Source organism: Anser cygnoides, chromosome 2 (genome assembly GCF_040182565.1).
Source record: "Anser cygnoides isolate HZ-2024a breed goose chromosome 2, Taihu_goose_T2T_genome, whole genome shotgun sequence".
NCBI lineage: Eukaryota > Metazoa > Chordata > Aves > Anseriformes > Anatidae > Anser > Anser cygnoides.
The window spans coordinates 88275646-88289714 of NC_089874.1; the positions used below are offsets into that span (position 1 = coordinate 88275646).

The following is a 14069-nucleotide window of genomic DNA, read 5'->3' on the forward strand; positions in this document are numbered from 1 at the left end:
ATATATGCCCTCAAATTTACAGGCAAAAGCAAAACAGGTGAATACCACGTTAATATGCAGCTGCTCCTAGACCTTCTGCTGAAGGAGCCAGCACTGGATACTATCAGGGCCATGCAGGTGACTGAATCACTGATGGATGGCAACTCATGCCTTCTTATGATTGCCACTGAAAAAACTGTTGTTACTGAAAGCAGAAGTGTCACCCAGAAAAAATCATGGCAACTTGTACAACGCACAGTCATAACGAAGAGGATATGACTAAGCAAAAAAACAGGAGCAGAAATTCAAATAAAAGTGCTGTTGTGACACAGAAAGGGTCAGTGTGCTCTATGCTGTTGGCTGTCCATGCAGCAGGGGACAAACAGCCTGTAAAAAAGGGTTGCGTGCCTGAGTGTTATATCTACAAACTCAAATCTACCTTTTCTATAACTGGAGTTATTACTCCTTCCTCTCCTCCACCTCAAAAACAAATACACAAAGTTGTATGTGAACACCTGTCATGTTGAAGCTCAGCAGCAGTGTCTCGTTTGTCCTCGTTCCGCTCTTAACAAGGGGCAATATCCATCCCTACTAATGCTGTATAACACAGTACCAGCACAGAAACAACAAATGGCACTGTTTATAGCCACGAGTAGTAATTGTGGCTGTCACAATAAATGTCAAGTAATTTTAAGCAGGCATTCCCAGATAGTTTATTGCAATCATTCATAATAATAAAGGCTGTGGCAACCAGGTGTCTTAATTTTCCTACGAGTACTTCTCTTGAAAGAGTACTCTCCGAAATGTTTAATCAGAAAATTAAATGCAGCAGGAAGGAATGGCTTTATTTCAACAAAAATAAAACCACTCTCTTCCACAGTCAATCCTTTTTTTTATCCTTCCTTTTATAACATCTGAATTTCTGCTGCTGGGCTTTCCTTACTGTCCCGTCTTCTCCAGAGCCTAGAGACCTTCTCAGGATGAAGGAGGCAAACTGGTCCCCATTCCATATGGCTCGTGAAAGGCTACAGAGGTCGGCTTCTCTGGGGCACAATTTCTGCTGGCTCTGCCCGGCAGCTAATGAAGAAGGATTCTTTTTGCTAGGTATTCAGCTCAGTAATGTGCCTGCAAGTGAGCTCGCAGCACAAATGCTCCTGGGTACTTCTTAGTCATAGGGAAGCTGGATGCTAGCAGCACAAAGGAGTAGCGTGCAGAGGTCAGTCACAGAAGATACATCTAATCCTGGCCCCGTTTCCTGCTTTTCATTTTGTATTTGTTCTTCTGTCTCTCAACTAGAAAGTACCCTATCTGGTACCCAGCATACAGACTGTAAGCAGAAACACAGTTCTGGAGGCTCTGATAGAGCAAACAGACCTTTATTACATTTGCCTGCTTTGAAATAATTTTACTTCTACAGTATCAGCATTAGTCAACATGTGTCCTGTTATGAAAAGACCTTTATTGGTCTTTTAAAAGTACAGTCCCACTGCTCCCAGTTAGCATTCATCCACACATTTTTTCCCTTTCATTCCTGCTGCATTCATTCAGCAGCATACTTAGTCTTCCCTTTCCTTCATACAACTGCATGCACAAAACTCTAGGAGGGCAAGTAGTATTCAGAAACAAGACTATTCATCCATTAGGTTAATCTTCATCTCAAAATCTTCAGTAGAAAAGAATATAGATAAACATACTAACATGACTGTTTGCCACTAGGGAAGACAAACAAATTTCAATTCACTATCTAATTACCTAAATATCCACAGAAAGAAAGTAAAAGTTTGATCTGTTCCAACATATTTTTGGGTGTATAAACATACACATATACACAACGTCCTTTAAGGCCTGACACATCCTTGCAGATGCTGAAACAAATCTGAAGACATGCCAGATGCCTGTATTCCTGAACATTTCCAAGAATTTGAAAGGTTCTTGCCTCTCTGAAAACTGTGTTTAAAGACGTACAATGCAAAAAAAAACAACTCAAGATTGTTGGATTTTTACTTTTTTTTTTTTTTTAAGGGATGCCACTAAAATCGTATCAAACCATTTTTTCTTCAGCTGACATGATAGACTGGAGAGATCAGCACAGTACCATTTCTCATCTTCACTAAATTTACTAAAGCTCATTCCAACCCAAGAATCTTGAGGGGTGACAATATAAATCCAGCTGCCAACACAAGGGTGAGCAGATGGTGCTGCTCTGCTGGGGAGCTGAGACGGAATAGCACATAAATGAGAAAGCAATCTCCTGACGGTTTGCTGTGTTTAATGCCTGATCTAAACTGGAGCCGAGCCATCTTGGTTTTCAGCCAAGGTCTTCACTGGATTCAAAGGAACCCCACAGCAGTTTTCATTTGACATTAGCTACCTAATAAATATTTGCAGGTAATACTAAAGTACTACTAATAAAGTATGTTATAGTACTGCTTAATGCAAACCACAGTGAAACTAAAGGGAAAACATCGTCCTTTTTGACTCAGGAGATCAAAATGAATCCCTAAAGCTGCCCTCTCCCCTCTTCTGTCAGTTTTAGAACTATTGTTTTGTATGAAGTTCAAACGACTGCATTTAAGATCTATATAAACTGCTACTCTCTCTAAATATTTTTAATTTTTTTCATCCTTCTTTTCTTTATTAAAACCATAAAGCAGTATTAGAAGCAGATCTGAATTGCGCTGAAGTCAACAAGGGTCTTTTGGATGACTTTTGTGGTGCTTGAATTAGGTCGATAAGCAGTGAGTAAACAGGTATTTGAGTGTTCAGAACCTTCTTCCAGAATTAAAATAGCCACTTTTTCAGGGAACGTGTTTATTTTCACTTCAGTAAGCAAGGTCTCCAGTCACCAGAAGCAAACTCAAAACGACGATGCAGCTCCACTCTAATCACAAAGGAAAAAGCATCTGAATGCATATTAATGTATGTTAAAATAATTTCACATTTTTGATTTCAAGGTACTACGGTGCATTCAGTGCTATAACGTAAGCTTTTCGGGAAGGTAAGGGGGAATGAAAATAACTGTAAATTATACTCTGACTGTATGGACCTACTGTTTGACTCAGCATTGAGTGGTATATCCACAACATGCTGCCTTCATACAGAGCAGAAGATATATAGAGATGGCTCACCTCATTCTTCAGATTTCTTGCCAAGAAGTGTTCAGCTACATGGGCAGGAAGCACATTCTCCAGAAGCACACGATTTAGGTTCTCCATGGTTTCAATCTCCTCCCGCTCTTTTTTGAACTTGTTCTTCCACAGGAAGTCTAACCTACAGTAATATTCATTCTGTTACAAGAGGACACAGAGGTAAAGAAACAATAGGCATCTTGTCCTGCTGGAGTACAGGTTTAAGAGACAAAATAAGCACAGTATATTATTTGGATATTATTTGGCCACTCAAGTACAATTTCAGATCCCTCAGAGGTCAACAACCAGGCTCACAGTATGTGGCATACATTTCATTGAATTTATAACTGCTCCCCACTGCCCTCCAAAAAAAGGCCCACAAAAAAGCCCAGGAATAAACAACAAGTTGCAAGGTGCCCTAACTAACAGAAGATTTGTGTATATACTTTCAGGCTTTGGTAGAAATTCATCCCACGAATTAAATATTGTTATGGAAACAATTTACAGGTTTGCAACTTAATATGATGCCTAAATTATCTGAAGTGTGGAATTCCACTTACACTAGTGGGCATTTCAGGAAGACCCTAACTTTTACTAACTTTAAGTTATGTTATGCAACCAGTCTGGTAAAAATGAGGTAGTAGAGGAAAGATATTGGAAAGATATTGATATACTTTCAGTTCTTCATGAAACACGTTTTCTCCTTCTAGTACGCATACAGCAAAAGCTTTACTGGTTTTAGAATAACAAGAGAGTTTTAAATTGGAATTTTTTGAAGATTATAAGAAATAGCCCAGTCAGGTGGTTGTTTTCTTTTTGTGTTTCAAAAATGATTATAATACTTTTATCCTTTTCTTCTTTTTGTACCTGAGTTATCATTATATAGAAATGTATAAAATTCCTGGAATATTAGTATTTTTGAATACAAAATTTCATTAAAAACATATTGAAAAATGAATTAAGTTGCATTTTTCCAGGGCCCTCTGTACGTCTTTTCAATAATGTCCATGCTTTGTGGTAAATTCTGTGCCATTATTTCTACATTAAAGACTCCACTGGACTATCTCATTTAAGTTGATATAAATCAAGAGCTATTTCAATGTAGTCCAATGGTTTAACACTACTCTGCAGCCTCAATGAAGACTAAGTTATTAACGAAGAGAACATGATTATGATCACAATCTTACATAAAAAAAATAAAAATTCTAGCCATTATTATTAACAGTCAGTAACTGTTCACATAAAAACATGAGAGTAGTCCTTCTGATTGGATGTTTGCTGCCACAGCTCAAAATGATTCATAGTAGAAAGTTGAAATGAGATGGTATTAAAATGATTTTTTAAGCTTTCAAAAAGCTATGAAGGTAAAAATTGGTGAAGCAAAAAATCCATCTGCTGAGAAACTCTAAGATGAAAAAATATTACGAGAGAAACCATGCCTCCACTAAATTCATAGAGAGAAATGCAGTCAGGTTTCTTTAAATTGGTTGATAAGTCCTGGGTACTGTTTAGATATTTAATTAAAAATGTACCATATGATGCAAAATACATGCAGCCATTTTTTCAGAATGTCTTTTTTATTCTTATATCAGTATTTATATGTGCAAGTTCCACACACATATGATAAACTTAAATGCCATGAACCGTATTCATGCAGCAAGAATCCAATAAACTGTCTTGATGCAGCAAAAATCCAATAAAATACTGGGATGCCAAAATTATTTGCATAAATTGTCAGAAGTAAACTGCAAGTCTGGCATAAAATCAAAATTAGGTATCCATACATTGTACCAACTTTGTATTGAAAACAAAAGGAACTAGATAAGCTGAAGTCTTCAAAATTATGTTTATTTTTTAAGACCTAATATTAAACAAATAATTTATTTACTGTTTTATTATTTATTGAAATTTAGGCTGTGAAAAAATGGTAAAGAGAACTCAGAAATCAGCAAGAAAGCAGAATGCACTGTACAATTTGTTTTGAAATTAAAAATGTCAAGGTGTATTTCAAAATGCGTATTCAGACTTTTACAAACATATAAACACTACCTTAGTTATTCAAAATTGTGGGGTTTTCTTTGTATGATATACTTAATTTAGTAGACAAGTCATTAAAGAACCTGTTCAAACTTTATAGCCTTAAAGTCATCTGAAAACCAAGACTGCATCCTACTTTACATGTTATCTACAAAACCTTTCTAACATATCACCATGAAAACAGCTCAGAATGGCTCTCATACCGCAGCAGGCACAATATCGTGGAGATACAAAAACTTGCCTTCTTCACCTTACGCTATTTCACTTGACAGCAGTTCCCAGCTGGTGTGCATAGAACACCGAGGGAGGGGTGAAGGACACTGCACTCCTCCAGGCACTAGAGATAATTGGCTTCCTCCAGGACAAGACACTGCCACGCGTCTGTGCAAGGCAACACCATTGACTTGAACCAGTTGGGGGTAACAAGAACCAATCCATGTCTCATTGCTTGACTGCACAATATATTATCTGTATTTTTAAATTCTAGTGCAACACTCACCTGGGTCTACTTTTAATATTTGCCTCAGAAAGAGGAAACAAACTCAATGAACTTTCTCTCATCATTGCAGTAAAGTCACACAGAAAGTCAAGACAGGCAGCTCATGAGTCTTGCATGCCATTGCATTCAGCACAGGGGCAGAGTGATGGTAGCACTAAAGCGGGTAAGATCACTGCAAAGAAATTAAGTGGGGGTTTTCATTCAAGTGAGGAAGTTAAGGAGACTCACTCCATCTCACAGCCATTACTTACAGACAGTGAGTCTGAGAAACTGCCTCAGCATGGGGCAGCAGTAGAAGATGCTCCTCAGAGCATATGAATAAATGTTCTGATGTTCTCAGAGCACATGAATGAATTGACCAACAAGAAGTCATCAGCTCTAAAGTAACTGCAGTGAAAAGCTGCTGGTCCGAAACTTGAGGTGGGAAGCCTTATTCAAAACAGCCACAGAATTGTAGAACTGACAAATGGCAAGGATGTAATGCAAATCTTTGGAAAAGAACTGAGGTGACAGTGGGAACAATACAGCAAGATACTTTGGAAAAAGCTATGTTAAAGAAAAGAGCTATTTAGACATATTAGCTAAATCTGATATAATGGGGAAGAGTTGATACTGCCTCTGTAAACATGCCTCCAACTCTTCTGTTACAAAGACGCCAAGGGCATGTGAATTGCAGAATCACTGAATGGTTTGGGTTGGAATGGACTTTAAGGATCGCCCAATTCCAACCCCATTGCCATGGGCAGGGATGCCACCCACTAGACCAGGTTGCCCAGGGCCACAACCAACCTGGTCTTGAGGCAGCCTGTTCCAGTGCCTCTTCACCCTCTGAGTGAAGAATTTCTTCCTAACCTCTAATCTAAATCTCCCCTCTTTTAGTTTAAAACCATTCCGTCTTGTCCTATCATTATCTGCCCGAGTAAAAAGTTGCTCTTCCTCTTCTTAATAAGCTTAAAAAAGTACTGAAAGGATGCAATGAGGTCTCCCCAGAGCCTTCTATTCTTCAGGGTGAACATCCCCAGCTCCAGTGAATAGGAGTGAACTTTCAAATAAGTGTTCATTAAGTTCTTTCAGAAAAGACTTTTTAAAAGACTACATTACATGAGAAAAAAATAGTCCTTTCATGGAATAAAAGCTAGCTAAAAAACAGAACAGAGACTACAAATAAACAGTTTTCACAGAATAGGGAAGTTACCATAAACATCTGGGCAATAGAACAGCCAGCGAATTTCAGTGTTTATAAACCTAGTACAATAAATCATTGGAAAAACAAAATATTCACTCAACTCACAGAGTATATAAAGGTATACATAATATTAGGTACAGATGAGAAAAAAAAATTCACATGCTACATCAACATTGGTAATTCAAAATGGGTCATAAGAGAGACTTAATGCTCATCAGGGCTTAAATGTGAGCACACTCCTTATAGAGCCCAGCCTATGCCAATCTGCATTTTCCAGGCAATGCCTGAGCAGGGGTAGAGAGTTTGCATTCTCAATATATAGCCTGCGTGTTGCCAGACTGTTTCAGGAACTCTGATGGCATGCCTGCAGACTGGAATGTGTCATTCGATCTCTGTGCCAGGGAAGGGTCCCAACCTACACAGCAATGACCATGGGAAAAAAGCAGTTCTGCTTTCTCCAACTTCACTTCATGCTGCTCATGCCCATCCTATGCTGATTCTTTTGGAACAAGCATGGATGCAGCCACACCATAAAACCAGATCAGGAAACGGATCTGGCTGAAAACCAACCATTTTCCAGGGTTAATTTTTAAGCCAGATCATTTCCCTATTTTGGCCCACTGTACAGTTCTGCAGACAGCTGTGCCAGCACAAATGAGGAGATACAAAGATAAGAATGAGTAGCTGAGGGAAGGACTACGTCTTTCAGTAGGAATGTTGGTTATGCAGCTAAGAGTATTAGTTGAACCTGAGAGTTAAGTTTACTCATATAACGTGTAATGATACACCAGCTCTGCCTCCCTCCATCCCCATTCAGCCAGAGGCACGCTCCCTCTCCTACTTTTGGATCAGCACAGGCATCTGGCTGGCCAGAAGTGAGCAGGCTCACAGGGCTGGGCTTGCAAGCACTCATTTTTTGTTTAGATGAAATTTCTGGTAACTCACTCTGGAGGCAGAGGAGCACCGGTGCAAGGATAAGGGAAGTGGAAAGAACAGTTTTCATAAGTGGCTATTGTCTTCAGCATTGTTAAAATACGCAGATATTATGAAATGAGAAAGGCAAAGTTATTAACTGCAAGGTCAAAAACATATGATAGCAAACAGAGAAATGACTTGTATGTTACCCTCTGTGGAAGAAGGGTGCTGGGGTAGGAAAAGGCTCAATCAGAACTATAATGAGAGGAAGACTGCACTTGGCCGTAAAAACATCTCTACTAAATCCATGATTTTTGCTGTTCATGAGAGCTGGGAACATTATTTCCCAGGTTTCTTTGTCCTTGAGAACACAAGCTGCAACGTCAGAGACTGCTGTCATTTTGTGAAAAATGTTCTTTGACTCAACATTTCTGTTTGCCTAAGTAGATGCTGGTGAGTAACGTCGTACTGGGTTCCTCCAATTTCCATAAATACATTTGAGATGAGATGTCCAATATCTAGGGGAAAAGCATGCAGAATAAATGCCATTCATCATTTCTCCTGAAGGGGAGGTGCAAGAATGGGTAACTATTAATGTGGAAATGTAGCGTAAGATTTTGCCAACTGCTGTGCTCTTTTTTTGGCTAAGGGAATTTTACTTATTCCTTATGATGAATTTGTGAAGGTTGAAAGGTTGTCTAAAATCTAAGAGGCAACAGGAATAATAGAAAAAAAACCTATCCAAAAGCTTCCTATTTTTCTAATTTAACCAACTGATCTAGAAGATATCTAAAAGATGTTGCCTTTCCTTATAAACACTGGCCCTGTTAAACCTTTATACTATTGCAGGGACAACAGAACTGTAGATATTATTAGGACTTCAGAACAGATAGAAAGCTAGAGCTTCAGAACAGATAGAAAGCAACTTTCCATCACTGTCCAAATCAACAGTTTGTCCAGTGAATGCACTTCTTGCCCCTTTTTTAAATAATAATAAAAAAGCAAGCAAACAAACAAACAAAAAAAACAGTAGATTGAAAAGTAGGGTTGAGAAGAACTGAACAGTGGGCAGCTGAATGCCAGAGGTTATGGCCCGTGCCAGAAGCAGCAGAGAAACTGCTCGTCAGGAATTCCCTCCTCTAATCCTACTTCTTTTCACAGTAGGATTAGGACATGGATTTGGCAAAGATCCTGGCAAAGCAGGAGGAACAGGAAGGAAAATCTGGCTATTTGCTGGAAGGAGAGGCTTCCTCTGTCTGTTCTTATCTTCTTACCACCAGTCAGTGTCACTAGCAGTAACTTAAAATGGCAGATCTTAGGTCAGGTATGTATTTAAACTAGTTCATAATATTTTCTAGTTATCATTTAGACTTTGCTTGAGAATGTTTGAAAACACAGGTTTTTTTCCTCCTTTCTTTATAAGGGAGAATAAAGTAATTTAAAAATCAAAGGCAACAGACTGAAGAGCCATGAGCAAGCAGTATCATGATGAAGATCCTGAACCTACAGCTCTGAAAACAAAGATGTTTGACATTAGAGGCTCATTTCTCAATAGGCGTGACAGTCAGAGAACAACATGCCCACATTGCTGCAGCATGCGAAACAGAAACCTTCTTATTGATGTGACTCTGCCCATAAAGAAATGCTCTCTTTGCTTACTGAAGATGATGCTCCTTTTCTATTTTTTCTTGATGTTGCGCCCAACCCCTTTATTTGACACCTTGGCTGACAGGGACTCCCTGGTGCGATGAGTCATTTAGCCCTGTTTCCAACTCGAAGTAGCTGCGTTGCAGCCCTGCTCTCTGCTATTATCATCAAATGAGCCAATGCCAGTACGGTGCTGGTAGTCAGGTTGATGATGATTTTTATTGAAACTCAAGAATGTTCCCCTGCAGCAAAAACTGGAGAAGCTGCCAGAGAGGAATTTTTTATCTAGTAACCTGGAGGGCCAGCTTGGCAATTTAAATGACAGTCATTGTGTTCCGTGGAATTGTAATGTAAATGAGTGATTTAAGGACAGTATGACACAAGATCCTTCCCAAGGATCCTACCGCAGGCTATGGCTGTGCAGGCTGCTCTTGAGACCTCACATGGATTGCCTCTTTTATCTCAGAGCCATGTCTTGTGCGCTATCTCACTCCTGGCATGATGAGCTTCTAGCCGTGGATCACAGACAGGCCGGAGGACCCGGAAAGAGAACTGCCCTGACCCCTACTCTCAAATATAAGAGTATAAGACCACCCACACCATGTTGGCACTGGAAAAAGCACAACTAGGTAATGAAAAGAGGAGTTTCCTGTCAGTTAATAGTTTCAGTATAACTGTGGCCTCAGTATGTGGTACACTTCAGTGTGCATGCTACACTGTTTCTGTGTCTGCCTCAAACAGTAATAACTGTGAAGAAAATAGCTTGTAATTAAGCAACTAGGGAGACAGCAGATGGATGCAGACAGATGGGAGCACACTAGGAAGCTATGAGACAATATTGGTCAGCATGACAAGCAATAGTCACAGTGCACTATCAGTATAATGCCTACAGTCTCCACGACAGCTATTGTGGCGTTACTGGTGAGTTGTAGGGATATATTGGAAGACATTAAAGGAAATGATAGCATTTTAGATGCTTCTGACACTCCTTTGCAAGGGTGTAGGGCAAAAAGGAATAAAGGTGCTTGTCAGAAAACCTAAAAAATCCCCGAGAAGGTGGGAAGCTGCATGTGGAGGTGATATTGTGTCTACTGATGCAGATGAAAAGAACTGAGCATCTTACCTGTCTACCCAAAACCAGTAATGTGACGAAGAATATAAACAAAGAAACTGAGCCCATTGTCTTCAGATCTTTTAGTACTCCAGGCCTATAAAATAAAAACATAAGTAAAGCAAGCTGCTCAGAAGTTAAAATAAAATTACTTTAGCACAAGGATATTGAAAAGACTGCAATTTATGCCACTTTCTGGTATGGAAATTAGGAGCATTTAAATATGATATTCTTTATTACCTGATAAAATATTATTTTTATAATGAAACTTTAATTCTTCTACTACATTCTGTGCAAATGTGTCCACATTTTGAAGTCCAGTACTACGATAAGGATTTATTAAAAATAATATCCTTCTTTGCTAACAAGTGGAGAGCATTTGCTGCTTATTCTACACAAGCAGATTAAAAAGAGATTTTTTGTGTAATACAATACTTCCATAATGGAAAGTTTCACCTTGGATCCAAAGAACGTGAACAAATGAAAACTGAGGCAACTAACTTCCAAGATAACTTTTCAACTCAGAATTACAGAAGGCACAAGCTAGATCTTATACAGAGTTTATTAAAAATTCTGCTTTGGGAAAAGACATTAGAAGTAATGGGAAACAGTTTCCACTAGCACTCCGATACTGATGCCACTGAAAGAAGAACCTTGGTGAGAGATTTAGGAAGGAAAAACCAATAGACACACAAGCTTAACTGGCAAAATCAAGGCTGCCAGAAGCACATAAATGTAATCTGTCACGTGGTTCTCCATTCCGTCACACAGATATCTTTCCCACTAAAGCAATAGAAATGTAAAGACCTCTTTCTGTTTATTTAATCTTTACACTAAAACTCAAGGAAAACATATGCTTTTTGTTATTTCAGATCTCTTTCCATGGATGTCCTAAAGATCTGGCACAGTTAGAACAGAGGAAAAATGATAATGAAATTCTACGCTGAATATGCAGACTTTCTGTTGTGGCATACGCACTGTTTGCTTACATAAGAGAATGACCTCTTTGTTTTAAAGATAAGGTAGAAACTGCATGTGTCAAAAAAATCTTTTACACAGCAATAAATCTAATTAGAGTCATAATTTTGGTCATCCATAGTATAACCTATAACAAAGACTTCAGAAGCCTCACTGAAAATTTACCATATGAATTTACATGTGCAGCAAAAAAGCATACAAACTATAGGTTTACTATTTTTTTTTCAATAGCAAAGACTGTATTTCTAAAGTAATAAGACAATATATTAGTTCTGAAAAAGTTGATTTCCTTTAGCTTGCAGCAAATATGCTTTAAGAGCCTTAACAACATTCAAACCCTCATCTTCCTAATACCCTTTCCTACAAAGAAGCAAATTAATCCATACTGTACTTCCTATAGTATGTGATATATGCACCTTGCCCAGACTTGTTTATTTTATTCTAATGCTCTTGGGCAAAACATTAAATCATGTATTAACGGCAACACAATAATGATTTTAGATTGTGACTTGTACAATATATAGCCAAATACGTAGAAGAAAAATTGTTCTATAACATAAGAACTTCCATTGCTGATATCTCATTTACATTCATTTCCAAAGGACTGGAATCATCAACCTACCTTTTTAGAGGTGCCATTGCGTACATAAATTTGCTGTAGTCGTCCAGCATGGGCCCATGAGTGTGCAGAAGGATAACGTTGTAGCCCACCAATGCAATCAACATTATCACCATTTTCAACTCATAATTTATCCTCAGGAAAACGGAACAGGAAATGAGCCCTAATATGCAGCTGTATATAAAATACTGGCAAAGGAAAATCAAGTGGTAAATATTTAAAATTGGCTGTTGAGTAGGCAATCACACATAATGAAGTGCCTAGACTAGTTTAAAAAATATATTAACTTTAATATATTTATATTAATATTCATTATATTAATCTTATTAATTATTTATTATTATATTAATATTTAATATATTAATATAAAAGTTAATATATTAACTGACCACTTAAGCATGGTATCTATCACAAAAGATAATATAATGTAAATAATCATAGTACGTGGGACTACAGACGTGGTTTACAGACTGTCAATAACAATCAGAAACTGGTATTTCATAAAATAGACCCCCTTTCTCATTAGGCTCAAATTCACCCTAAACTCAGGAGAATCCAGATTATGCTCCTCATTTATGCTTACTAATTTTTGCTCTTTGTCACTTTTGATTTATTCATCTGTGTATCAGTAAGTGCCTGTGTGTGGGACACCACTGCTGGTGTGGAAGTCTCCTGCAAGAGGCTACTGCCAGCATAATGACAGATTTACTCCTGTGCCTCTGTATGGTTTTCACTCGTGCTTGAATACAGTAACTACCCACTATGTATTGCTGAGCATACGGGAAGATCAAAGTCAAAATGCTTGAAAATCTATAAACAATTTAATTGCCTATTTCTGCAGTATTTGTAAACTGTTGCAATACACACAGATGTTATGAACTTCACAGATACGCAATTTTACAAACTCTTGAAATATGATTAAGAAATGAAGAATATAGGGAGACTAACATGGCCTATGAATAATATATCTATTAAAAAATCTTTGTGTCAAATCCTCTTGATTTATGACTACTTAAGGATACATTCAATTGTTAAAAAAAGCCTTTTCTTTCCTACGTCATATTTATCGAAAAAAAATATGCATGGTTGAAGTTGCATTCCTGGAAAAAGAAGATTTTCTCTTGATAATCTCTGGAAATGGATTACAGCATCAAAATCAAGGCTAAAACAGAAATAATACAGTCCCACTAGAATCATTATCTTGGTCCTTAACATAGAGCACACCTTTGCCAAAGATTGTTCCTGAAAATTACAGTCCTGCATCTTGTAAGGAAATTATCTTTCCTTAAACTACAAGGCATTCTATTTCTAGATACGTTATTTTCAGACTACTGTTGATTTGTTGATGGCAGTACTTTTGACATAACCTGAATCACTGTATACTAATTTTGGAGGATCACTGAGAGTAATTTTCTCAGTGCCTATCAGACAGAATTGATCCTCCATATAAATCTTTGCTGTTACTATAATTTCCTTGCAGATATGCTTGAAGTAAGAAATAGAAAGAACTGTTCTTCAGAAACAAGAAAAATAAAATTTCTCCTATGGTTGTGTTCCACAGGAGGTCACACTATTTTTTCAGAATTTAGCATTTTATAAAAGTAATAGCATCCATTTTATATTCTATATGACAACCAACTTGTGAAACTACTTTGCCATTGAAAAAAAGCAAAAAAAAGGCAATCTCGAACAGTTTAACAAGGACCAAGAAATTTAGTATTCCAAGTGGAATAAAGTCCCTCTTAGTGTTCCATAGGAATACATAGACCAGACTGAAAATTTCAGTCAAGATTTCAGATGTGGGTAGACTGGATGATATAACAGTGGCACAGACATACGCCGACTCTGATATTGTGTATTGCAATGCAAGACTCGAGTAAGCACCAAACCCCATGCAATGCCACAGGCTAGGGGCAGAGTGGCTGGAAAGCTGTGCACAGGAAAAAGATCTGGGGGTATTGGTTAACACT

The 14069-nt window shown here is 37.9% G+C and overlaps 1 protein-coding gene across 2 annotated transcripts in view; it reads right to left on the reverse strand.

Moving 5' to 3' along the window:
• The window catches only part of ADCY2 (adenylate cyclase 2), a 212236-nt gene that overhangs the window by 15817 nt on the left and 182350 nt on the right, over positions 1-14069 (reverse strand). For both annotated transcript variants that reach the window (XM_048076378.2, XM_048076377.2), the window contains exons 18-20: positions 12103-12287; positions 10515-10599; positions 3108-3266 (exon numbers count right to left, since the gene is read on the reverse strand). In XM_048076378.2, the coding sequence (XP_047932335.2) occupies positions 3108-3266; positions 10515-10599; positions 12103-12287 (429 nt within the window). The remainder of the gene's footprint in view (positions 1-3107; positions 3267-10514; positions 10600-12102; positions 12288-14069) is intronic.